This window comes from Antechinus flavipes, chromosome 2 (genome assembly GCF_016432865.1).
Source record: "Antechinus flavipes isolate AdamAnt ecotype Samford, QLD, Australia chromosome 2, AdamAnt_v2, whole genome shotgun sequence".
Classification (NCBI taxonomy): domain Eukaryota; kingdom Metazoa; phylum Chordata; class Mammalia; order Dasyuromorphia; family Dasyuridae; genus Antechinus; species Antechinus flavipes.
In genome coordinates, this window is record NC_067399.1 from 58,647,805 (window position 1) to 58,672,930 (window position 25,126).

The window sequence follows — 25,126 nt, forward strand, 5'->3', positions numbered from 1 at the left end:
ATGTCAAGCCCCAAATGCAAAAGTGTTTTCCATTGAATTGACTAAAGCAGTTGACCCACGGTGGTTTGAAAACTGTCTTCAAAATTTTGGGGTTAAATTGGAAAATCACAGTGAGATTCCATTAAGTTATAATTGTCATAACTAGTAAAGCTTCATTCTCTCTTCTTGGAAAAGGCTGTCTTAGGCTTCTTTCTCTTTTCAGTCTAAAAATGGTGCAGAACAGACATCAACTGTGAAGCTCCCAATTAAGGTGAAGATCATTCCTACTCCTCCTCGAAGCAAGAGAGTCCTTTGGGATCAATATCACAATCTTCGCTATCCACCAGGATACTTCCCCAGGGATAATTTGAGAATGAAAAATGACCCCTTGGATTGGTAGGCATCTGTCAAGTACAGATTGAGGGTCTTGGTGACTCCAGACCTGTAATAAGTGTTATTTTCAGTAGTTACTACTCTGATTTTAGGAAGTGACATTTCTGGGCTATCCCTCTGGCTGGGACTGACATGTATTGGGGGATAGGAGGTGTCACTGATAAGATTCCTTTTGTTAGCACTTGTGCGGTTGTGAAAGTGGAATCCTCGGCTGACAGTAAGAGAGGCGAAATTGGTGTTATTTTCTACCACTTAAAATGTACTCATGCAATTTAGATGAATATCTATCATCAGTCTGCAACTCTTTGTTCTTTCAAAGCAAAAAATAGGGGAAAAGACAGGCAGAGAAAGAAGGAAAAGGAAAAGAGAGAGAAGGGAGGAAGATAGAAGGGAGAGTGAAGAAGAGAGACAAAGGAGAGAGAGAAGGCAGAATATGTGTATTTTGTTAGAAAAACATTTTTGTGCAATTTGAGAAACAAAAGGTTCTGAATGACAGAAGATCTTTGAGTATATACAGTGAATCTCATATTAATGTCCCCAGGAATCAGCAAATATAAAATTGTGTCCCATTGATAATTCTGATATCAGTTTTATGATTTTTTTTAGCTTACTGTTTGCTTTAAAAATAAATGTCCTTTAAACAAAAGAGAACACACAAGTCTAGTTATCAATAAGTAGGACCTTAGTTTGATAATGGAGATTTCAGATGGGGATGAAGGTGTCCCCACATGCAGTCTTACCCCTTTGTTGCTCTTTGAGAGCAGAGATGAAGGGAGCATGGGTGATGAGAGCAGGGTGGCCAGGTTTTTCTTAGATGCTTATTAAATAGTAATTTAATGATGGTAGAGACTTAGCTGTCCAAAAATAAACCTTGATTTTTCTCATAAACACAAAAAGTGATTGAAGAACTTAAGACTTCCATATAACAGGTTGAAAGCTGCTTTAGTTTCTATTTTTCTCTCTTGATGACAGATTATAAATGATAACTCCCTGTTTTCAAAGAAAGAAGAATGCCAAAATGTAGTTGTCATTTTAATGGCAAATTAAGTGCAATTCCATCGACTCTAGATGGAAAGATTATGACCTACTATCCTTGAGCTGATGAAAAAGATCTCGTTTTAGAATTTTGATGGCATGCTTCTAGTTTGGTTTTTGTTTTTTAATCCTCGTATTCATAATTGTCAAAAACCCCTCACAAAGGATTCCATATATAAGGAAGTCTCTTAAGTCAGATACACTGAAGGTTTCTGGAATTTGGAGCTTCCCTCGCCACAGCTGTTCCTCTCCTGTGGATAGTTTTGTTTTCTTGCTTTGCAGTCTTAGGAAATCCGTGTCTTAACTGAAGTATCGGTCTTTTCTACAAAGGGAGGCCTTGTAGCCATTCCCTGAATCAAGGTATGGTTAAGGAGAGGAGGAATTACAGGCTGGAGAGGCCGAGGAAGCTGCTTCCTCTCCCTTTGCTGAGGCATTTGGAAACCTTTGATCCGATGTTGTTTGACAGTGACAGCTCTAATGTCTTCTGGCCCGGGGGCCTGGGGATGGAGGCCTGAGCAGAGCTCCTCCCGGGCCCTCCCTTTCAGGAGGGTGCTCAGGCTGGCCAGCTCATCTTCACCCTATATTCCCGCTCATGTGGGTGGCCAGGCTCTGTCTGCTTCAGAAGGTCCTGGAAGCCCACCATTTCTGGAATCATGTTTTTCTATTAATCCTCTGTGTCTAGCCCAGAGAAACAGCATTGTAAGGCGATTTAGAGGGGGACATGGTCTCTAACTTCAGATATTTGAAGAATTATCATGTGGAATTAGAGGCTAGGTTTTTTCTGTTTGGCTCCTTGGTGGGAGGGGGGAGAATTAGAAGGGGCACATTTTACAAAGACCTCCTGAACTATCAAAGCTATGTCAAAGTAAAATAGATTGCCTTGTGAGAGGTAGTTATACTCTATTTATATTAAGGCACATGATGGTTATTTGATTCTCTATGGATGGTTTGCTCAAAGGCTATTGCTTTATTTTCTGTAGGAATGGGGACCATATACACACCAACTTCAGGGATATGTACCAGCATCTGAGAAGTATGGGTTACTTTGTAGAAGTTCTCGGCTCACCCTTCACATGTTTTGATGCCAGTCAGTATGGTGAGAATGAACAAGTCTTTTTGTTCTCATTTTCATTCTGCCTCATTTTAAAGTTTGTTAAGTTTCTTAAGCATTAAAATAGGTAAACTAAAAGCAAGCTATGATAACTCATACATGATGCTTAAATGAATTATTTCACTTGTCCCCTCACAACATACCTGTGAGATAGGTGGTACAGGTTTCATTATTCCCCTTATGCAGGTCATACTATCAGTGAAGAAATGGCAAGTTTAAAAAAATGAAGGTTCTTGTATGTGATTAATCAGTAGCCATCTGTGGACACTGGCCAGGTTTGTCCTCCAGAATTCCCATGATCTCTTAATTGCCAAACCCAGTGATTTCTTCTCCATCCTCCTCCTTAACTCGCTGTAAACTTCAACACTGTCTCTGATCTCCTGCATCCTTTCTGCTTTCTGGATTGTAGCAACACGCTTCTCTCTTGGTTCTCCTCCTACCTGTCTGACTGTTCCTTTGAATGGAAGCTACCAGCCAACGGACCCTCTAGGGCTCTGTCATGAGCCTTCTGCTCTTTTTGCTACATCCATTCTCTTTTCAGCTCGGGCAGTTATTGTCTCTATAGATGATTCCCAGACTTTTCTCTCCAGACCTAGTCTATGTCTAGTCTAGTGCCAGTCTTCCTCATTGATTGCATTTGATGCAGTGTTTGAACCAGATGCCCTGTGAAATACTTTTGAACATTTGATATCCAAAACAAAACCCATTCCCTTTTCTCCAGAACTCTCTTCTGAACTAATCTGTTATTTCCTAGGGCACCATCATTCTCACTTACTCAGATTTGCATCATTAGTACCGTCCTTGACCTTTTATTCTCACCCTTTTTTTGCACTCACTTGTTCAATCTTGCCATTTTTTCCTCTATATCACTTATATATACCCCCTTCTCTCCACTCACACAATCCCCATCCTGATCAGACATGCATCACTTCTTGCCTGGTCTGTTGAAGGCTTCAACAGAAGTAGCCTTCAAAGCTCTCTTCAACACAATTGTTCTTCCACTCATTTCTGAAGTTCAGGTCTGAACATGTAATCCCCTTCCCCTGCTCAGTAACCTCCAGTGGCTCCCCATTATCTCTGGTATAAAATATAAAATTGTTCATTTGATTTTTACAACCTGCCTCTTTCCTGCCTTTCCATTACTTTGATGACAAATTGTAAGCCATACTGACTTGAATTAGTATTCTCATCCATAGTAATCCATTATCTTTAATGCTTTTTCACAGGCTTCTTCCCAGTACTTGGGATGACTCTCTTCTGAGCTCCATTTCTTGGGATTTCCAGAACCACCTGACCCCTATCCCCACTGTGTCTAGCCTGGCACATGGTTAGCATTTAATAAATGTTTGTTGGAAGGTTGATTAATTGTAACTGTTAAAGTTCATAGACCTTCATGACCCTACCCAGCTGCTTGTCCACTACTTCAAATAAACTGTACCACAACTTGTTCTTTTGTAACAGAGTATTTGTTGAACCATTCTTCAGAAGTGTTTTTAAAAAACTACCCAACAACTTTTGATCCTTTAATTTTCCTTTTTAAAGTTGCATTTAGCAGAGAGATGAGCAGAAAAAATGAGAACTATAAATAAACTGGGAGTTTGGAACTGATAAGTCTTTATTATGTTTCTGAAACTGTTGCATCCTGGGATAATTCAGCATTCTACTAACATTTATTAAATGCAGAATATGTGCAAGGCATTGTGCTAGAATTAGTGTATCCAAAGATAGAAATAAAAATAGTCTTTGTCCTCAAGGGGTTTTTAAATTCTGCTCTGATTTGAAAATGTGAAAATGTTGTTTATTCAGGGACGCTGCTGATGGTCGACAGTGAAGAAGAATACTTCCCAGAGGAAATCAGCAAACTGAGGAGGGATGTTGACAATGGTCTTTCACTTATAGTGTTCAGTGACTGGTACAACACATCAGTGATGAGAAAAGTCAAATTTTATGATGAAAACACAAGGTATTACTGTGAGGTGGCACTTGGAAAGCAGGCTTGACACTTGGCATTCATTTTAACTTGGGAGAGTTTATTAATAATCATAGAGAAGCAATTATGCTGTTGATGGCCTCTTTTAGGGACTCTCTTTTAGCAAAGATAGTTACAAATGTGCCGACCTTTGTGTCTTCTTGAATATTACGTTTCAGGTTAATTTTTCTGAAGTTTTTAAAAGCAATGCTCATAGAGATGCTTTGTCATCATTTCTAATTGATCAATTGCTGATTCCTAACACTTCTCAATTTGTCTGTTCCTGTTTCTCTTTATTGGTTCATGACTTAAAATTTTCACTGTGCTCCAGGAGCTGCTTTTAAAGAGTCCCTACTGTAGCACATTCATTTGTAATTACATACCTTATGTAACATACAGAATCACTTCCTTATTTATCTCTTTTCTGATTCTGGATTTTTACATTCTGGTTTTTAAAAATATATATATATCAAGCATATGACTGCTGTATCTTTCTAATAAGTTTCCATTTTTCTTTCTAGGCTAAGTATACTTAGAAAATTAAAAATGTCCAATGAAAGTTTTACTTTTATATACTCAACATTCAATTACATCTTCATCAAAGGTTTATGTTTTAGCAACTGGTTTTGGTTGAGTTCTTATTTATTGGTTAATTTTGTATGTTTTGAATTTGGGACAGGAGAAAATCATTTCTATAAAGAAGTGATCAAATGCAGATAAGAGTATTTGAGTTCTGTCTACAATGATGGATTGTGCCTTCTTACCTTTACAGACAGTGGTGGATGCCAGATACAGGAGGAGCTAATATTCCAGCTTTAAATGAACTTCTTTCTGTCTGGGGCATGGGGTTCAGTGATGGCTTGTATGAAGGGGATTTTACCTTGGCCAACCATGACAGTAAGGCTTTTGTTTTGTTTTGTTTTAGAATGGGGCATGTTATTTCATAAAGAGTAAGATTTGAAGAAATGTGATATCATTGATTTGATATCCACGATCTGCTAATTTTCATATATAAGCATGATGTCTAAGTTCAGTAGAGTCTACTGAGGGGACTACTGAAAAGTTTCAAAGTTAATGCTATGTAGGATATACTGATTATGGTGTGTGTATCAGCAAACAGTTCTCTTTTGCCCTCCCTTAAATTGTTGCTTTGAATTGATAAGCTGTTTGGAGATCTCATAAATCATATACCTGAGTCACAAAATTCTTTTCATGGTAGTTGCTCTCAAAATTATAAATCTCAAATCTTTCCAAATACATGCAAAGGTGGTTTTCAGCATTCACTTCTGCAAAACTTTGTGTTTTTCCCCCTCCCCAAAATATCAAGCAGTCGGCAAATTGTAAGTTTCTAAAATTTATGGAAAAATACCAGTAGTAAGAACTTTTAAAAAAAGAATTCCAGAGCATTTCACTTTATCTTTTTTATTGATTTCACTTCAGCCTTTTGTGAAAAAGCCTTGGAGTTCAAGGTCCTGAGTTCTTTGCATCCCTAGACAAAGCACTTTATCTTTGAGTCTCAGTTTCTTCATCTGCAAATGGATTTCCCTTGAACTGAGGGTTCCTTCCTCCTCCGAATCTTACACTCCATGATTTCATCAGTGCGATCATACTACATTCAGAGATCATAGTCCTCCCATATCTAAGCAGTTTCATAAATTGCTGTGACCAAGATGTTTATCACTTGGTGGCCAGTGTTCTTTTAAGGAAATGTTTCCTGACTCGAGCAGTTCTGTAGAGAGGTCTTTGCCAGGCTCCTTCCTAAATCATTTTAACTTCACAGCCATGCTGGGGCATGGTGAGGCCTTTGATCCCAGAAGGCCCACACTGTCCCAGGCTTCTGTACCCCCAAAGGCGGGGGTGGGGGTGGAGGATCAGACTCCACCTTCAGGCCCCCCATTGAGCAAAGCCACTTAGAAGAAGAGACTCAGGGAAAGTTTGAAAGACCATCTCACAGAGCCGGGATGGGAAGGCTCTTGGCCCCAGAGAAGAACTAGGGCCAGAGGAGAGGGCGGCTGGGGCTCGCAGCCATCCCTGCCCCCTCAGAGAGGGGCTGCCCTGAGTCCCGGCCCTCCAGGAAGCGTAGCATGAGCTGAGGAGGGGCAGCAGTGACACTTGGCCAGTCAGCAGAGCCTTCTGTGTGGGCTGGGCTGAGCGCTCCTGGGGAGCCTGAGGGCCGTTGCCTGCAAACAGGGCCAGGGAGGCTGTCAGCAAGAGGGCGCTGACCCATTGGGGGAGGCAGGCTTTCCTTTTTCTCCCCGTCTGCTGCTTCACCCAGGACATCTTGTGCTCCTTAGATTTAACTGTTGTCCAAATTGCTGAATGAATGATTCTCCCCTCTGCCTTTCCTTTCCTCACCTCTCTGCCAGCCTCAGATCTCACCCCTCCAGCTGTTTTTCAGATGTCTACATTCAGAATTGGGTGTCCAGTAGACATCTGAAACTCAACGTATCTAAGACTGAATTCATCTTTCCCCTGGAATCTTCCCCCTTCCTGACTTTGCTGATAGTATTGAGGCAACACCATCCTTCCAAGGCTCCCAGGCTTGCACATTTTAGGTATAACCTGTCCTCATGGCCCTTCTTATCCTCCCTTCCCCTTTATCTAATCCATTGTTGGGACCTGTTTGCTGATTTCTCCTTTGCAGTATTTCTCAAATAAACTACTTTCTTTCCTCTGTTTTCTACTCTGCGGTAGGTCCTCATCATCCCACTTGGAGGATTGCAATAGTTGCTGGTAGGTCAGCCTCCCTTAGGTCTCTCCCCACTCCAGCCCATCCTCCATTCAGCCAACAAAGGAATTTTTCTGAATACAAGTGTGATCATGTGACCCATCTACTCAATAAGCTCCAGTGTTTCCTTGTCAGCTCTAGGACCAAATACAGAATCCTCTGTTTGATGTTCACATCTCCCTCCTACCTTGCCAGTCTTCCTGTACCTTATTCCCTGCCATGTTTGCTGAGCCAGTGGCACTGGCCTCCCAACTCTCCCATGAGCAAGACATTCTAGCTCTTTGGTGGTTTGGACATTTTACTGCTGTCCCTGCTCTTCCTCATCTCTACCTACTTGTTTCCCTTAAATCCTGACTGAAATGTCATCTCCCATAGAGGACTTTCCCAACTCCTCTTTTAATTATTTGCTGTTTGTCGTTTATCCTTTCTTATTTGTACATATTCATTGTTTCCTCCATTAAATTTTGAGCTCCTTGAGGACAGGGGCTGTTTTTACCTCTTTTTGTGTTCTGAACATTTAGTATAGTGTTGTTGATTGGCTTGCTTGGAAACCTCAGAGGCAGGAAGGCCATGAAGTGGAGGTAGGAAAAAAAGTCAGAGGAAATTCTCAAAGTTGGGAATATCTTATCCAAGGAACAGCAGAGAGGCCAGGGTGACTGCATTGTGGAGTTACTGGAGAGAAACAAGGTGGAAGAATCAGTCACTGATTGTGGAGTTCCTGGAGAGAAACAAGGTGGAAGAATCAGTCACTGCATTGTGGAGTAGTACCTGGAGAGAAACAAGGTGGAAGAATCAGTCACTGATTGTGGAGTACCTGGAGAGAAATAAGATGGAAGAATCAGTCACTGCATTGTGGAGTTCCTGGAGAGAAACAAGGTGGAAGAATCAGTCACTGATTGTGGAGTACCTGGAGAGAAACAAGGTGGAAGAATCAGTCACTGATTGTGGAGTACCTGGAGAGAAACAAGATGGAAGAATCAGTCACTGCATTATGGACTACCTGGAGAGAAACAAGGTGGAAGAATCAGTCACTGATTGTGGAGTACCTGGAGAGAAACAAGATGGAAGAATCAGTCACTGCATTGTGGAGTTCCTGGAGAGAAACAAGGTGGAAGAATCAGTCACTGATTGTGGAGTACCTGGAGAGAAATGAGATGGAAGAATCATTCACTGATTGTGGGGTACCTGGAGAGAAACAAGCTGAAAGAATACTGCGAAGATAAAAGAGTCAGTTATCAAGGACTTTCCAAGCCAAATAGGATTTTTATTTTGGATTCTGGACATAATGTTAATGGAAGATGAGAAGGAAAGAGGGACATGATCAGACCTATGCTTTTAGAAGATCACTTGGGTTGCTATGGGGAGCATAGCCTGGAGTGGGGGAAGCTTCAGCCCATTGGCCTTAGGCTTTAGCCGGATTCCAGCTGTGAGGTGATGAGGTCTTGCACCAAGTGGGGTAGCAGTATCAGAGGAGAGAAGGAGCTCTAAATTAGGGGTGGTTTTAAGGTAAAATTGACTGAATATGGGGAAAGAGAGGTAAGAGTAGAGAGTAATGCCCAGTTTTTAAGCCTGGGTGATTGGCACCATGATGATTCCTGCAGCAAGAATAGGGACAGAGGAGAGGGTTTGGGGAAAAGGAGGATGAATTCTGTTTTGGCCATGTTGAGTTTCAGGTGTTTATGAAACATCCTGTTAGAGATGTGAGCCTGGAAGTCAGGAGAGAGAGAAACCTAGACACAGAGTCTACACAGAGGTGATCAAAGGATCCATGAGAGCTGATGAGATCACCAAGTGAAATCTGAGAGAGGAGAGAAGAGGGCCAGAACAGAGTTTTGGGGACTCTGTGGTTACTGGGGAAGACCTGTATGAAATTGAGAAGACATTCTTTCTTAGATGTTGTACCTCTATAAAGTAATTTACATTTCTCACTCATTAGATATATTAATGGATAATTTTTTTTTGGAGGGGGGGAATTGCACATAAATTCTGAGATAAATGAAATAATCACTATAATTTTATTTGCTTTTTAAAAATATTTTAATAATTATTTTAAAATTAGTAATATTTTAATAATTATAATTTAATAATATTATTTAAGAAATTATTATATAAGATTTTCCAAAAAGTAGATAACACACAATAACGGTATAATTTATACTTTTAATTATGTAAAACTTTAAAATTCTTTTACTTTTTTATGTTTCATATTAGTTATTGAAATGATGACATTTTGGTTTCTGGTCCCTTTTGGTCTCTAATTGGATTAATTATTTGTTTAAAAAACAGTCATTTATGATGTTCTTTCAAAAATCTATCAATTGTTTTTCAGTGTATTATGCATCAGGGTGCAGTATTGCCAAGTTCCCAGAAGATGGCATTGTGATCACACAGACCTTCAAGGACCAAGGTAGAGGATGCTGTTCATTGTTTTTTATATGCATTCACTTCTTCATTCTTTCATCCATTCACCAATTATTTTTAAGCCCCTACAATGGATGTGAGTGAGGTGCAGTGTCCTGGGCTACATGCTGCAAGGAATTCCTCCTTGTCCTTCTCTTCCTGAAGCTTGCATCTGAAAATATATGGAGAATAAGCCAGTACATCCCAAATATTGTATGATCACCTCAGACACAGAATCAGCGTGGTTTCGAACACTTAGAGGATATGAGGGATAAAGAGAGGAGGTGTGGTTCAGTAGAGAAAGGCCTGGCATTGGGATTTGGGCTGTGTGTGAATCCTGCTTTGACAATCTTTACCTGCGGGATGAATCTCACAATTGCTCCGGGCCTCAGTTTCCTCATGTGTGAAATGGGATCTTTTCATGCTTCAAATCTCTGACCTTGTGATGGGGAGCTCTTGTTGGGCTCTTGTGGGAAAGCATTGTTAAGTGCTTCTTGTGTGGACTTTGCTTAATGTGAGCAGGATCATCTCTGTGCTCCAGGGGCTTGTGTTCTAACAAAAGGAAACACACAGAAGGGTTCAGCTCCACACAGATGGGAAGACTGGCTGATCTCTTGGGAGGCAGAGTAGAGGAAAAGGCCCAAGCACCTAAGGGTTGACAGGCAGGGCCACCCCAATGCAGCCCTCGTCAGCCCAGGCCGGCCCTGCTGCCAAGCCTGTTGCTGGGGCAGTCTGCCTCAAGTCTTTCCCTACTCTGCTCTATCCTGCAGTCAGACAGACCACAGATTGGTGATAATGCCACCCCTCTACTGAGCACCTTCTCTTCAAGCCAGTGATACCAGTCTCATGGCTGTTGAATAAGACTCTATCTCTCTGTTTCAGATGTTTTACTTAAATTGCTAGTAATGATGAAAATCTGACATCTTACTGTTAATGGTAGTCACTTTTCAAGACACAAAAACAGTAACTAATTCCTCTTCCAGAGAAAATAAAAAAACAGCAAGTATTTATTAGGTGCTTGCTGTATTCTCTCCCAATGCCTGATCCCAGGCATTTTTCTTTTTCTTTTTCTTTTCTTTTTTTTTTTTTTCTGAGGCAATTGGGGTTAAGTGACTTGCCCAGGGTCACACAGTTAGGAAGTGTTAAGTGTCTGAGGCTACATTTGAACTCAGGTCCTCCTGACTTCAGGGCTGGTGTTCTATCCATTGCACCAACTAGCTGCCTCTGACCCCATCTTTCTTGCAAGCATCTTACAGGTTAGGAGTAGTGAGTTCTTTACTTCAGATAGTAAGGAACCTTAATATGATCAAGAAAATCTTAAAAAGAATGGGAGTCTGTTTTTGATCACTATCACAAGACAAAACAAGGTTGGAGGGCTTTTAGTTAACTTCTTAGAGTTAAGCAAGTGAATTTAAAATCTGCAGCTCACAACTCTGATATGATACTGTCAAATTGATTAGTACTGATTGGAACAGAGTAGGGGTTCAAGTGAATTATTTCTCACAACATGCAAGTGCTTACTTAAATTGTTAATAATAATGAAAAGGCTTTGGACTTAAAACCTATCATCTTGCTGTCAATGATAGTCACTTCAAGATAGAAAAACAATAGCTTCTGTCTGCATTTATTAAGTGCCTGCTGTGTTCTCTGCATAAATGAGGCTGCAAAGATAAAAATGAAACAATCCTGCACTCAAATAATTTACTTTTTTCAGAGGAGACATCTGCAATCAGGGTTATATACACATTTAAATATTTTTGGTAGAAGAAAATATAGCTTGAGTAGAGTTTTGAAGGAAAGAAAGGATTCTGAGAAGGGAAGATGAAGTAAGAGAATATTCCACATTTAAGGAAGAGTCACAAAGTTATAGAAATGGGAGATGATACATCCCATGTAAGGAACAGCAAGTATGATCCAGCATGGTAGGCCCATGGAGTGGAGCATGTGGCAGGCAGGGATGTGTAAGGGGGTTGGGAAGGGAGGAAGAGAATACTCATTACGAAGCCTCTAAATGCCCAGAGACTCTGCATTTGGTTCTGTGGGTAATGAAGTGCTGATGAAGGTGATTTGGAGCTTGGCAGCTGTGTGGAAGACAAGGAGACCCTGAAAAAGGCCCGAGGGAGGCTGGGGTGCATGTGAGGGATGTGGCAGTGGAGGGGAGGGGAGCGAGTACCGAGGAGTGTGGTGAGGCAAGTGTGTCCTCCCTCGCCCCAACCCCACTTGAGCTGAACGGCTACAAGGAGAGGTGCTTAAAATGTAGAATAGACTGTGGGTTACAGACATTCCTGAGGCTTAGCCTTTGTGGGCCTGGGCCCCTCATAAGCTGTGTCATTGGGGGATGAGTGCCCTCCTTTTTGATGGGTTAATAGAACAGGAACATTTGCTCCTGTTGGATTGCCAAGATGGATAGTGCATCCTAGGCGGGCAGGTCACAGGTAGCAGGGCCTGTGCCCCATCTGAATGTTGCCTCTCCCTCAGCCCCAGGCTCAGCAGGCAATCAACAAGTGAATTTTAGACTTAGGTACCCTGTGAGGTGGTGTCCAGATTTATGGTGGGTGGCAGTATTTTTTTAGATTGGGTTATAATTTTACTAGCAATTTTAAATTGCTACTAATAACTCCATTGGCAGCACGCAAAATGACAATATTAAGGTCTTTTTAACCAGCAAAAGTAGGTGAGTCTTAGTTAGGAACCAAATCTCCACCATCAGTTTAAGGGAAAAGAAGTATAAACTTAAAATTCCTTGTTCCTGGAGGCACTAACTTTTTTTGCTAAGATTCAGTTCAGCACTTCTGTTTGTGTGTCAGATTCTTCTGTGACATTCCCAATATGAATGAGCTCTTAAGTGACAAGTAGCAATTACAAAAGAATTCATTTCCTTACAAAAATGCTTGTTAACATCCTCACTGTCTTTATTTTTTGCTTTTTTTGACTCTGCTAAATTACTGTTTTTTCCTTATTGCCTCAGGTCTGGAGGTTTTAAAGCAAGAGACAGCAGTTGTTGAAAATGTCCCTATTTTGGGACTTTATCAGATCCCTTCAGAGAGTGGAGGTCGCATAGTTCTATATGGAGACTCTAACTGCTTGGATGATAGTCATCGACAAAAGGGTGAGAGCTGCCTTATTGTCCCTGAAAAGACACTGGAATTTAGTAACTTTGGTGTCCAGGTGGAACCTCCCCCCAGAGGGAGCCTGGCGAACCTGCCCCTGACTCCTTAGGGACCATCTTGGACCTCCACACCCCATATTATCTCTGACATCCCTCAGGGAAGAGTGGTCCTTTGGTGGCGTGGCCTACAGACTCCCACTCCCCTGGTCCAAAAGGCCTGGAGAAGCTGCCCTCAGGAGGCCGGGGATAGACTCATTTTGCCTCTTATTCTGTAGGCATTTTCTGTTCTCATATAGCCCAGGGAGATAGGGTGGCCCCTGTGCCGTGGCATCTTGTGTGATAGGCAGAGTACTGGGCAGGCAGCTGTCTTGAAGTGGGATCCAGGAGGCATGGGACATGTTCAAAATGGGAACTGGGACACTTTGTGGCTTTGAGGCAGATCATTAACATCTCTGTAGAAAGTGATGGTCATGTTTGCCCTGCTGACCACTGCATAGAGTTGTGAGAAAATTGCTCTCTATTACTATATAAATATTAAAATCCAAGTCTTTTGGTTTACTCGTGGTCACCAGAAAAGAGATTTACACTATGCTCATTTTTGTCCCTGTCCAAAAATAGTTTTACAGGTGCAGAAGCCTTGTATGTATCAAGGTAAACATTCTCAACATTAAACAGAAAGCATCCAAAGGAAAAAATAACTTCCTTTTTGACTTGTATTATGAAGCATAAATAAAAGCTCTGTCTCACCCCTGGCATAGTAGCAGTCTTAATGTGATTGAATATGTTTGACATGAATAGGAATCTCTAAAGAGATTAGACTGTTTTAAAAATCAGAAGTGAGAGTTAAAGTGACACTTGGATTAAAAGATTAATTTCTTATTTCTGCAGTTTTTCTTCAGAAATTGAGATCCCCTGAAAGAATTTCTAAAAAATTTAGATGCCTGAGAAGATTGTGCTTGGCTTTCCAGTTTCAGCTTTTACAAGCTCATTTTGGGCCCTCTTGAATCCTGTGAGCACATGATCACAAGTGCTCTTTAAGAAAAGAAAAGCATTGGTGGTCTGTTTCCCTATTTCTCTGACATACTTGAGGTCAAAGTCAATTTGTTATTCACAGTTCTTGGAGATGAACAGATAAAAAGAGGAATGGATGGAAGTAGTAATTATAGACACAGTTACAGCAGAGCTTCTTTACTTTCTAGAGAAATTAAACTTGTCTGATTAAAACAAGGGTTTTTAAAGACCCTTTTCTGTCGTAGAACTTTAGACTAGCTGGCAATACATAGGAAAAGACCTCACAGGGGCTTCTATCTAGAGAGAATCAGTAATTTTTCCCAAACATTTTCCCTTGCATGTCCTGTAATTAGAATTTTAAAAAGTCAAACAGAATGAAGAAAGAAGGCAGATGGATGTTAAAGTAGTCACAGTGCAAAAGCATGCTGATAATAGTAGCTTGGGACAAATTTCCAAGAGGCTGATGAATATTTTCTTCTCACAACTTGGATTTGACTTGTCATATTCCCTGTTTCCAAATGTGTATTTTAGTCACAGTAAATAGTCTCTAAATAAAAAGGTTATTGTCACCTGAAAAGGTGGTAAAGGCAAAATTCACTTTGGAATGGCACCCAAAAACTAATCTTCAGATAGTTCTTTGTGTCTGTGCATCAGTGGTCCACAAATGACTTTTCATTAAAATGAACATCTAGTACTTGTATTTATGTCTATGTTTGGGTATCATTGGTCTTGTATGCTTTGATATTTACATCATTTGTGTTTGAATTGTTTTTGTTTGTCCAGATCACCTTTTCTGTGGTTTATTATTTCCAATCAGGAAAGCAGAGATTAGGTTTTGATATATTCCTCAGCATTTTTCCCTCTTATCCCCATATTTCTAATATTTTTAATAGTCTTCATATTTTTTTTTTTTTGCCTAACCCCTTTCTTAACAGTTCTCATAATTCTTACTGTTAACCCACAGATTGCTTTTGGCTTCTGGATTCTCTCCTTCAGTTTACTTCTTTTGGAGTGATATCTCCAAGTCTCAGCCACTCTGAAAATAGGCATCGCCCTCCAAGTGGAGTAGGTTCTGCTCTTCCAGAAAGAATGGAAGGTGAGTGAATTCATGTGGCTTCTGGAAGAAAGATAATTGGATTAGATTTAACTGGAGATTCCACAGTGAATATTTTGACCAGTTTATGAAGCTGATCTGATAGTTGATCCACCTGATTCCATAGTATTCAACAAGGCTTATTTGTAAATGCCTAAAAATTTGAACAGACTGAATTTGTTTGCCATCATTTGTTTCAAAGGTACTTCGTGAATTTTCTTAATTTACAATTTTTATTAGTATGGTAATTAATCAAAGAACTATGGGAAAATCACCCGGACTGTGAAACCTCTTAAAGACAACTACCTATCATGATGAGTATCTATAGTTCTTAGCAAATGTTTACTCACAAAAAGGGTAATGTACGCAGCAAGGCCATAGAAACAACACTAATAATTGTGGTAGTTTGTGGGCTCATTCTGCTCTAACCATGTAAATCAATCTTTTTTCATAAAGAACTGCCCATATTCTTGAAGGTTCTACAGGCTTCCTGGTTATGATAGTATCTGCTACATCAATATACAGATTTTTTTTAATTAAAGCTTTTTATTTTTCAAAACATATGTGTGAACAATTCTTCAACATTGGCCTTTGCAAAACCTTGTGTTCCAGTCTTCCCCTCCTCCTCTTCCCTCCCTCCCCCCTGCTTTCCCCAATGTCTTCCCCTAGATGGCAAGTAGGCTAATATATGTTAAACATGGTAGAAATAATATACAGATTTTTAAAACTGGGAAAATATTTTTGCCTTTCCATTTTAATAGCAATAATTGTGTGTGTATGTGTATGTGTGTGTATACACATGTGTGCGTCCCACAGGAAACCATCTGCATCGTTATTCAAAAGTACTTGAGGCCCATTTAGGAGATCCAAAACCTCGAGCTCTTCCTGCCTGCCCTCACCTGTCTTGGGCCAAACCCCAGCCTCTAAATGAAACGGCCCCCAGGTACGTGTTTCTTCCATTGAACTTCACTTCACTTTTTGGAGTTTGTTCCAGATATTTAAAATTCTTCCTTTTTGCTTCATTCTGCTAGGCAGACAAAAGCTCTTAAAGACCATATACGTTCTATTTGGATCATGATGGCAGCATGAACATGCCGAGTAGTAAAGACAAACCATGAGCCAAATAATACAAAATCATTTCCATTTTAGGGAAAAGGTAAGGAAGGACCTCTTGTTTAAAGAGGAACATTTAAGACAAATCATGGACAGAAACCAGGAATTATTAAAAGTGAAATGAAGGAGTGAATGTGAGGTCCAGGGACAGAAGGGGTTGGCAGAAAGCTCTAGCAGAGGCATAAGCATACAAGAGAGGACGTTATGTAAAGGGGACAGAAAATGCCCTGGAATGAGCCAAGCAGGGAGGAGATTTGGTGCTAATGTGGAACCAGAAAGATGGTTGGAGACAGATTGTAAAAGGGACCAGAGCAGTTTATTTTACAGGTAATAGTCATTTAAAACTCTTGAGCAAGAAAGAAATTTGGTAAAATTTAAGAATTGGTAGCTGTGGGAAGGATTTTAGACATTCCCATTTATTCATTCTCTAGTAGTCTTAGTTTCTGATTATATCTTGTCATGATTCACTTAAGTCAGTGTCCTGATATTGACCCTCTAAATTAGATCTCTTAGCAGAAAAAAAGTTCAGAGGGGGCACAAGCAAGCAGTGAAGTTGTGTTGCTATATTACTAACTTTAATGCACAGCAGAAAAAGCTAACGGGGTATCGAGCAAAAGTTAAATTTTTTTTTGTGTGTTTATTGAAGCTTTCTTGTTTATTGATACTTTAAATTTATAATAAAAAAGAAAAAAAACTTAAAATCACAAGATAAATTGTATCTTGCTTTTTTTTTTTTTTTTTGGCATAATGTAGAGTTTTTAAAAAATTTAGTTACAGCATGTTTTAAAACTTGTGATTCAGTTAGCATCCCTTTAACAACGCTGCCTGCTTCCATTTTGAAGTCGTATTCCTTTGGTAGACTGAAGTTTAAGAAAACACAAAACACTTTGTTAAACCACATGTGAGCAGCAATGTCCATCAGCATGTTAGATCATTGGCTTTAAGGTTGGACAACTAGAGACCATCTTGTCTCATTTATAGATGTGGAAACTGCTCCGGGCCTTGGCTCCATTTTGTGGGTCAGACCCTGAGCTCTGCCCTGGCTCTCTTCTTCACAGTTAGATGCACATTTTGAATATTCAGCAAGGGGGTGGGGGGAGATGGAATACATGTAAAAGTTGCCAAATATTAATTGAGATTAGAAGAATGTTATCTTGTGGATTTGATAGAAAAGACAATTGAGTTTGAAAGGTAGTGTATTAATACTTAAAATCCAAAATAAGTTCTTCCAGATACAGTAAATAGAGCTGTGTTGGAGCAGAGCTTGGGGAGTAGCTGGGAGGAGGGCACAGGTACAGATGTCCTGGGGTCGGGGAAGGCCTGGCCACAAGTGAAAGAAAGCTTTTGCCTTTGTGCTTCAAGTTACTGGGCCTGGGCTGAGCCCGTGGCTCCCTCTTGGAAACCGGCCCCTGCCGGGCCCTGAGCACTGCCCTGGGCCTTTGAGTGTGTCATTACAAAGCTGGGGGAACAATTTTAGAAGTGATTGGGATGCACATTGTTCCAGTATAGCCGACTGTTCTGTACGTGCACACACTAGCACACGCGCCCATCTTTTGGAAAGCCGGCTTGAGTTGGTCCTGCTTCTCCTCGCCCTGGGCACAAGGCATTTCAGGCCTGCTGTCCTGCTTGGAAGGTGCACCGGGGCTGCTCCCTAAGGCCTCTTCCCTTCTCTGTCTTTGCCTTTTCCTCTCCAGCTTGCCCCCCTCACAACTTCTGTCTCTTCTTCCTTTATCCTTAGCCCAACCTCCTTGGAAGGGCCACTTCCTACCTGGGTACCTTGGCCATTTCAACCTAATAGGGCTCCCAATGACTTAGAAGATGAACACAGGTAACTGGGGCTCACGGTACCCACAGACTATCCCTGGCCCTTGGGTGGGGGCCTTGTGATGCCCAAGTGGTCCAGATCCCCCAGGAGTGACTCGGGGAAGGAACTGTGCCTTTAGCCAGCCTCAGAGAGTGCTCAAGAGAAGCGTGGCTGGCAAGGAGTGAGGCTGGCCCGCCGGCTTCACAGCCGTGCCTCAGACCTGCCTCGGCGCTGTCAGCTCTCCTGCCTTCTGCACAGGTCCCTGCTGCTTGTTCTTCCCTGGTGGCGGCCTTGAAAGAGAAGCCAGCTGGCGGCCAAGGAGCGGGGCGGCGTGGTCCTCTGGGCCCAGGAGTTGCTTTAAACCCAGATCATGGTTTTATAGCCTTACTGTAGCTGACCGCGGAGGATCTTTCTGCTGTCTTTTGGGGACGTCATCTCAGCAGCCCCGTGGTCTCCATTCAGGAATCCACACTTTGCTCCTCAGTGATTTAAATCTTTAGTTAGGGTACTTTTGATAGCAGATATTTGTAAAAATTTGAAAATCACATTACCCTCAGAACAGCTGTTCTCTTGCCAAAGTTTTCATAACTTGGTGCTTTTCATTTCCAGTTCAATATCCTATCCTGTCGCATATTCTCATTTTCCTCTCTGTCCTAGCCCTTGTCTCATTCATTTAAAACCTGAACCAAAAGACCTTATGGTGTAGTGGAGACAGCTCTGGTCTTGGGATCCAAATTCAAGGTTTTGTGCTGCTGCTTTCCTTCCTGGATGCCCTTTCTCCTGTGAAATAAAGGGATGTAAGGGTCTTTCCAGAGCTGATTCTGGAGTATGAGGCCTTCCCACATGGTCTACATGAAGCAATACTGCTACTTCCTTCTAAACTCATAAATCATTAAAATTTCCAGAACTTTTCTATAAGAGCAATTGTAAAGCCATTTTATTTTCCCCTCCTCCTTTATTTCACCTGTAGGTTTTTAAATGAATTCTTATTAGAATTAGTCCAACTCCTGTTGAGATCTTTTTTTGGCTCCTTTGCTTTTCAAGGCATTGGCTCTACCTTCACATCATGTCAGGTCCGTATTTGGTAAGCCACCACCTCTGCCTTCACGGTAATCCATTCTAGTAGCATTCAAACCTACTAAAGGTCCGGCATGATCAAGCTAAAAATGGGCCAGCATCTGCAGTCAGACCACTCCAATCTAGTACCCAGGTTCCAGAAAATCCATGCAGTATTGCTAGTTTTCAGATGGATTTCAGTTACATGACCAAAAAGGTAGAAGAGGCCTTAGGGACCAACAGGTTCAACCCCCTGACTTTACAGATAAGGAAACTGAGGCACATACTCACTGAGGTTCAGGATCACACTGATGAAGATATGAGTTGAGATTTAAGAACCTGGATCTTTCTGATGATTCCATGAATCAGAATAATAATTCAGCAACCATTGACTCACCTTGCCAAGGATGATAATTGCTACAATTTCATTTGAAGTCCTCAGACTGTCATGGTCACATAAAAAATAAGTATGGAGCAAAGATTTGAATGCAGATCTCCAGTAATCTTTCTGACTACCACTCAGTTGTACGTTACGTTGTAATTAGTGTGGACATCTATTCTCAGGCCAGCTGGCCCAGCCCAGAAATACCTTGCATTTCTTTTAGGGCTCAGTGAAGTAAGAGAACCAGAAAAATCACTTTCTTATAAATGGTTTTCAAAAAAGACTTTCTTATAAGTTGTCAGTCCTTTGTTAACAACAAAAGTAAAAACTTAGGTTACTGTGCAGGGTTTTTTATACACCATATTTCTTATTGGAACCTTATGAGAGCCTTTTGAGATAGGTAGAGCAATATCCCCAGTTGACAAGAGGATTATTAGATTAGTAGATTCAGCAGCCATTGAGCTTTAGCAGAGCACTTGGCAAAGTCCTTTCATGCTTTTCTTGTGGAAAAGTTCTGGGATGTGAGCTAGACAACAGTGCAATTAGGTGAATTGAGAGCTAATTGAATGGCCACAAAACCAAAGAATAGTTATGTTGACTCAGTGTCAAGGTCTCTGGTGGAAAAAACTTAAAGAGATCTGTGTTTGATCCATTGTCATAAGACATTTTATCAGTATTTGAATGAAAGCAGCAGAGGTGGTGTGCTTATCAAATGTGGACATGACACAATATGGAACGGTAATAGCCAGCAGATTGGAAGATAAAGGATCTAAAAAGATCTAGACAAGGCTTGGACTGATTCTAATAAGAGTCCATTTTAAAAAACCCACTGGTTAAATGAAGGAGAAAGGAAATAGGACGTGATGATTTTTCTTATAGAAAAATTCTGGAAATTTTAATGGTCTGCTAGTTGAGAAGGAAGTAGCAGTGTTGCTTCGTGTCAGCCAAAAGAGTAAATGCCATCAGCATTAAGAGAAGACTCGTTTCCAAGATTAGATCATCTCATTGTACCCTGCCTTGGTCAGACATTCAAGATGCTATTCCCCTGGTAACACAGCTAAGACGTGGTATAGAACTGCGTTTCTGACTGCAGGTCCATTTCCCTTTCCATTGCATCACTGCTGCACTTCCTTAATTGTCCTCAGTGAAATCGGTCATGTTTTGCATTATTATTCACAAGAACCAAATGCTTTATTTTTATAATATTTCCTAACCTAGTATTTTGTGTGACCATATTTTAAAACTCTGACAGGTTAGCTTCAGCTCTACATTTGCCACCTTTCTTCATGATGTGTGGTCTGATGTCAGCCCGTCAGGTTATTAGGAGAACCTGTACTAATAACTGAATCCACCGTGGAAGATTTCTTTGCCTACAAATAGCATTACTAAATAAATGAATTCCAGAATGTAAGCTAATCAGAATTTCAAGCATTTTAATTTGTAACCAATTACATGGATTATTTCATATAAATATCCCATAACCAATTCCAAATTTAACAAAATTGGACCTTTAAAATTCAAGTTGATTAGAGCTGAAATAGTCATCAAAAAAAATTTTTTTTTTTTTTTTATCAAATACCAGCTCTGTTCCAGGCCCTGCACAACCTAGTTCCCTAAACTAGAAAGGGTTTCTAATGCTTGATAGCATGTTGAAGCATTCTCCTCCTTAGCAACCCAAGGAGTTCCTCTGTCTTGGCTTGTGTTCTGTTTATATGGGCGTACAGGTTTGCCTGGTTTTAGGTTGTCCTCTATCTTAATTGGCCAAACCTTTTCATTTTCATTTAGAACCAGGGTAAAAGTGACAGACAACCTGAACTTTGTATCTCAGATGCAAATCAGTAACAAGTAAACCCCAGGAAAAAAAGAGGCTTGTCTGTCCTGTTTGTCTTATTTTTCCCCACTTTGGATTGTGTGATCTGTAGCTTTTCCATTTGTCTTCTCTCCTTCTGCCTTAGGCCCTGCCCTGTACTTTGTGGACCCTCCATCTTTTACTGTCTTGCCCCTTTGAGTCAGAATGCCTCAACAGTGATCACTCCCTTTCCTCATTAGAAGAGGAAGGTTTTGGTGGAGATCATTTCTCAAGTACAAGTTCTACAATGACATGAGCCCTGTTTTTAGATGCTAAGAAAGGTCGTATAATTAGCTGGGCTTACACAGTCCTGCTGCTTAGACCCCAGTTCTTTGTCCAGTCTTTGAGTGTTAAAACTGCATTGGATCAGAAACTTTCAACACTTTTTCAATTCATACATCCAGGCTTTTCTAAGGCCCTACTGTGCAGTAGACCTTGGAGGTACAAAGACTAGCATGAAAGAGCCTCTTCCCCCCCTTCCTCAAGAAGCTTGCATTTTATGCACACAGGTAACTAGGCACAAAGTTTTCACATAGTAATTTTGGAAGAGGGCAATAGCAACAGGGACATTCAGTGGGAGATAGCACTGAGCTTTCAAGAAAGCTAAATAAGTTTTGTGTGTGTGTGTGTATTGGGGGGGGGGGGCTGTATCTTATTTTAGAGGTAGGAGAGATCCCCAGAAGGTTGGCAGCTGGAGGCTGGAGATCAAAGAGATAAGAAGCGATAAATGAGGGTCCTGGCAATGGGAGGAGATCTCCAGGGAGCATTAACATTATCCTGGGGCATGGGCAGAAAAGGTGCTAGGAACCTAGAGTTCAGAGCTCTTGTGTTCTGACCCTGCCTGGCGGTGTATCCTCAGGCAGACTGCTCCCCATCTTGGAGCATCCGTTTTCTCCTCTGGTAAGTTCTACTGCCTCCTTTAGAGTATTATGAGGAAAGTGATCTGTAGATATGGGAGGTTGCTATTAGGATGGGAACTAGCTGGATCAAATTTATGTTCACAGTGACTGAGATTTTGGCTAAAATTTCCTGAGCCAACTAAATGCTTCTTGTTTTGTAAATTGTTTTCCTCAGTAATCTCTGGAAACATCAAAAGTTACTGTCGATTGACCTAGACAAAATGGCTTTACCCAGCTTTCGAACCAATCGGCCCCAAGTTAGACCTTTGTCTCCTGGAGAAAGTGGGGCCTGGGACATTCCAGGAGGTAAGTCTTTTAAGTGTTTAGAATAGTTTAGAATAGCAAGTGATGACCAAAAAAAAGAACAACTTCTCTCTTCCTTGAGAAGTTCTTGATTCAGTTTGAAAGTGGACTTTCATTTTATTGTGTAGGACAGATTCTGCCTTTGGCAAGTAGAGCCTTGCCCCTGCCTCAGTTTTCCTAAAGTGAAGGTTCGAGATCAGTGGTAAAAGTGCTATTTTACAGTAAGCTCTCCCCAGAGAGGCCTGGAGCCCCAAGTCCTAGGAGTTCAGAAGAACCTGGAACTACAGGTCTGAAATATAGGTTTGCAGCTCTAAGGAGAGAAGTCCACTTCCTATCTAGACCCACTCCTTGGAACCATTCAAGGATTCTCTTCAACCGTTCCAAGTGCTACACTATGGCTGGGGATGGGGGAAGGGAACTGCGGAGCAGGAGACACTGAGGAGAAGGGGTCCCAGATCTTTGACATGGGTCTGAGCCAGCAGGGCTCAGGGGTCTCCCCTTAGTGTGAAGAGCTTTGGTGAGCCAGAAGGGTGCCTCCTGACACATGTGACTCCTCCTCCAGCAATGAAACTACAGCTGGGGAGAAGCCAGAATTTCTTTGAATCATTCTCTGTTGCTGTCATGCATGTTCAGGATGTAATCCAGGCATTAAAATGAACCTTTACTAAGTTAATTGTGTGAGAGTGTCAAAGAAACAAAGTGTCCCAATGTGTGTGCCCTTTATTGTCCTGTTAATGTAACCTGTGTTCTTCAGGGATAATGCCCGGCCGTTATAATCAGGACGTGGGACAGACAATTCCGATGTTTGCCTTCCTGGGTGCCATGGTAGTTCTGGCTTTCTTTGTGGTGCAAATCAACAAAGCTAAAAGCAGACCCAAGAGAAGGAAGCCAAGAGTCAAGCGCCCTCAGCTGATGCAGCAGATCCATCCACCAAAGACCCCTTCAGTGTGATGTCCAGGTAGCTGACCCCTATCGCCAAAGAGGGCCCTCTGGAATGGCCTGAGGGGACATCAGATGGCTCTTGGTGATGGCAGCTGTCTAAAAGTGATCTCATTTTTTCATTAAATGTTGCCCATCCCAAATGGGCCTGGCCCGCATGTGGTGGAGGAGACTCAACTCTCATGAAACACCATCTCGTTGCCCTTGGCCCCTGGCAGAATGGACTCCTCCAGATGGCTATGCAGAGAAGCTCCGTGGAAGAGCAGCTGGATGTACCACGCCAAAGACTTGAAGACTTTCAGAAGGCTGTTGGCTGTTTTTAACTTGAGAGGAAAAAGAGACTTTTGAAATAGACAAAAAAAAAATCCTGACCAAATGGAGATGTTTGTTAAAGGCTATTTTCTATATTTATTGTTGGAAAAAGTCACTTTAGGAACTTTTCGGTATTTGGAAACAAAACTATTTTTTGGCAATGGAATGCAATTTTTAAAATATTATATCATGAGGAGTAATAAGCTCCATCCATCTTTATGATGCAAAAGGGACAGACTGAGACTGGAAGGAAACTAGCACAAATCTGTGAGACATAGACCTTCACTTTATTTTTATAAATACCAACTGCCATGATTTTTTGTAATTTTGGATCTTGATTTCACCATTGTTGGTGAAGGAAATTTTCAATAAATATGCATTATCTATAAGAAGCTGAAAACATTGCCTCGAGCCTCCTTTTCCACCCCCACCATCTGCTTTACAGACAGCTAGCTGAGCAGAATTCTGAAGCAGCCTTTCTAACTCTTGCTCCCAATGAATCTTCCCCCTCAGCTTTTCACCAAATGAATAATTAATTTGTTTTTTCCTATCTCAGCTGACCACTTATCTGCCTTCCTATCTGAGAAGACAAGGGAGAGAAAGGAGGGACCCAAACTAATGGCCGCATAGGATTCTCTATGAGGATGGGTCACAGGGACTAGAAAGCTTGGGAAGGTGATGGGAGGAGTAAAGCGGCAGGGGCCTGAAACAGGGATATTCAGGTGGCTTGTCACGCAGCGGCTCTCCCCGCTCAGCTGTGGCTGTGGCTTCAGGAGTCGTAGAGCCAGACCGGACCCATCCATGTCTCTAGCCCCTTCTCCTGTCCAGGGCCATAGCTGGCTCCAGAGGGACCTGAATCTCTCTGTGCGTGTGTACCTGTGTGCGTGATGCTTCCATGTGTAAAGGCGTAGGGATGCTCAGGAGGCAGTGGTTAGGGCAGACGGGCCACCAGTGTCAATGAGGGGTTTGAAGAGCCCCACTGCTGGAGAGTCCCGCGTTTAACATTTGGGAAGGTGTAAGTCCTACAATACACCGGACCAGGGTGTCAAGAGACCGAGGGCCCCAGTCCTGGCTTTGCCATTAACTAGTAGGGAGGCGATTGAGCTTGGGGAGTCCATTCCCTTTCTGTCTGCCTCAGTTCCCCATCAGATGGCAGGGCTGCACTGGATACTCTTAAGGTTTCTTCCAGTTCTAGATGCTCCGGGCCTGTAACTGACCACAAGGACATGTTCCTTTATGACAAGTTGCAGAAATGGTATGAAATGGGAAGATCAAAGCCCTCATTGGCCATTTTGATTTAGAACAGCTGAATGTGTTCTGTCTTGAAGGTCCAGCCAGGAGTGTTGACTTGACATCAATTAAGCCCTGAGTAAGGAGAGTAAGGAGAGGGCTTGGGCAACCCTGACTCAGGAAGGTCAGGTACTAAGACCCTTCTGAATCATGGGGAGACCAATTAGTAAGATGAGGGCAAGTTAATGAGCAAAGCTTTGGCCAGCCAGTGGGTCCAGTTCCTTTCCTCACAACAAACCTATGAAATTAGAATTAGGGCATTTTGCAGATGAAGAAAGAGGCTCACAGGGGGCCTAGATCCAGCTCCAGAATTCACTGTCCACGTAACAGCCTACCTGCCCTGTTGGATTT

General features: G+C 41.6%; 1 protein-coding gene across 3 annotated transcripts in view; it reads left to right on the top strand.

Moving 5' to 3' along the window:
- MBTPS1 (membrane bound transcription factor peptidase, site 1) overlaps positions 1-23,885 on the top strand; it is a 63,453-nt gene extending 39,568 nt beyond the window's left edge. For 2 of the 3 annotated variants that reach the window (XM_051974930.1, XM_051974931.1), the window contains exons 14-23: positions 203-375; positions 2,388-2,503; positions 4,325-4,481; positions 5,260-5,384; positions 9,545-9,622; positions 12,584-12,724; positions 14,700-14,831; positions 15,645-15,771; positions 22,107-22,237; positions 22,989-23,885. In XM_051974930.1, coding sequence (XP_051830890.1) covers positions 203-375; positions 2,388-2,503; positions 4,325-4,481; positions 5,260-5,384; positions 9,545-9,622; positions 12,584-12,724; positions 14,700-14,831; positions 15,645-15,771; positions 22,107-22,237; positions 22,989-23,185 — 1,377 coding nt within the window. In that variant the 3' untranslated portion in view covers positions 23,186-23,885. Of the gene's footprint in view, positions 1-202; positions 376-2,387; positions 2,504-4,324; positions 4,482-5,259; positions 5,385-9,544; positions 9,623-12,583; positions 12,725-14,699; positions 14,832-15,644; positions 15,772-21,436; positions 21,542-22,106; positions 22,238-22,988 lie in introns of those variants that run through there. The other variant, XR_007950279.1, reaches the window with a different exon arrangement.
- Positions 23,886-25,126: the final 1,241 nt, after the last annotated feature.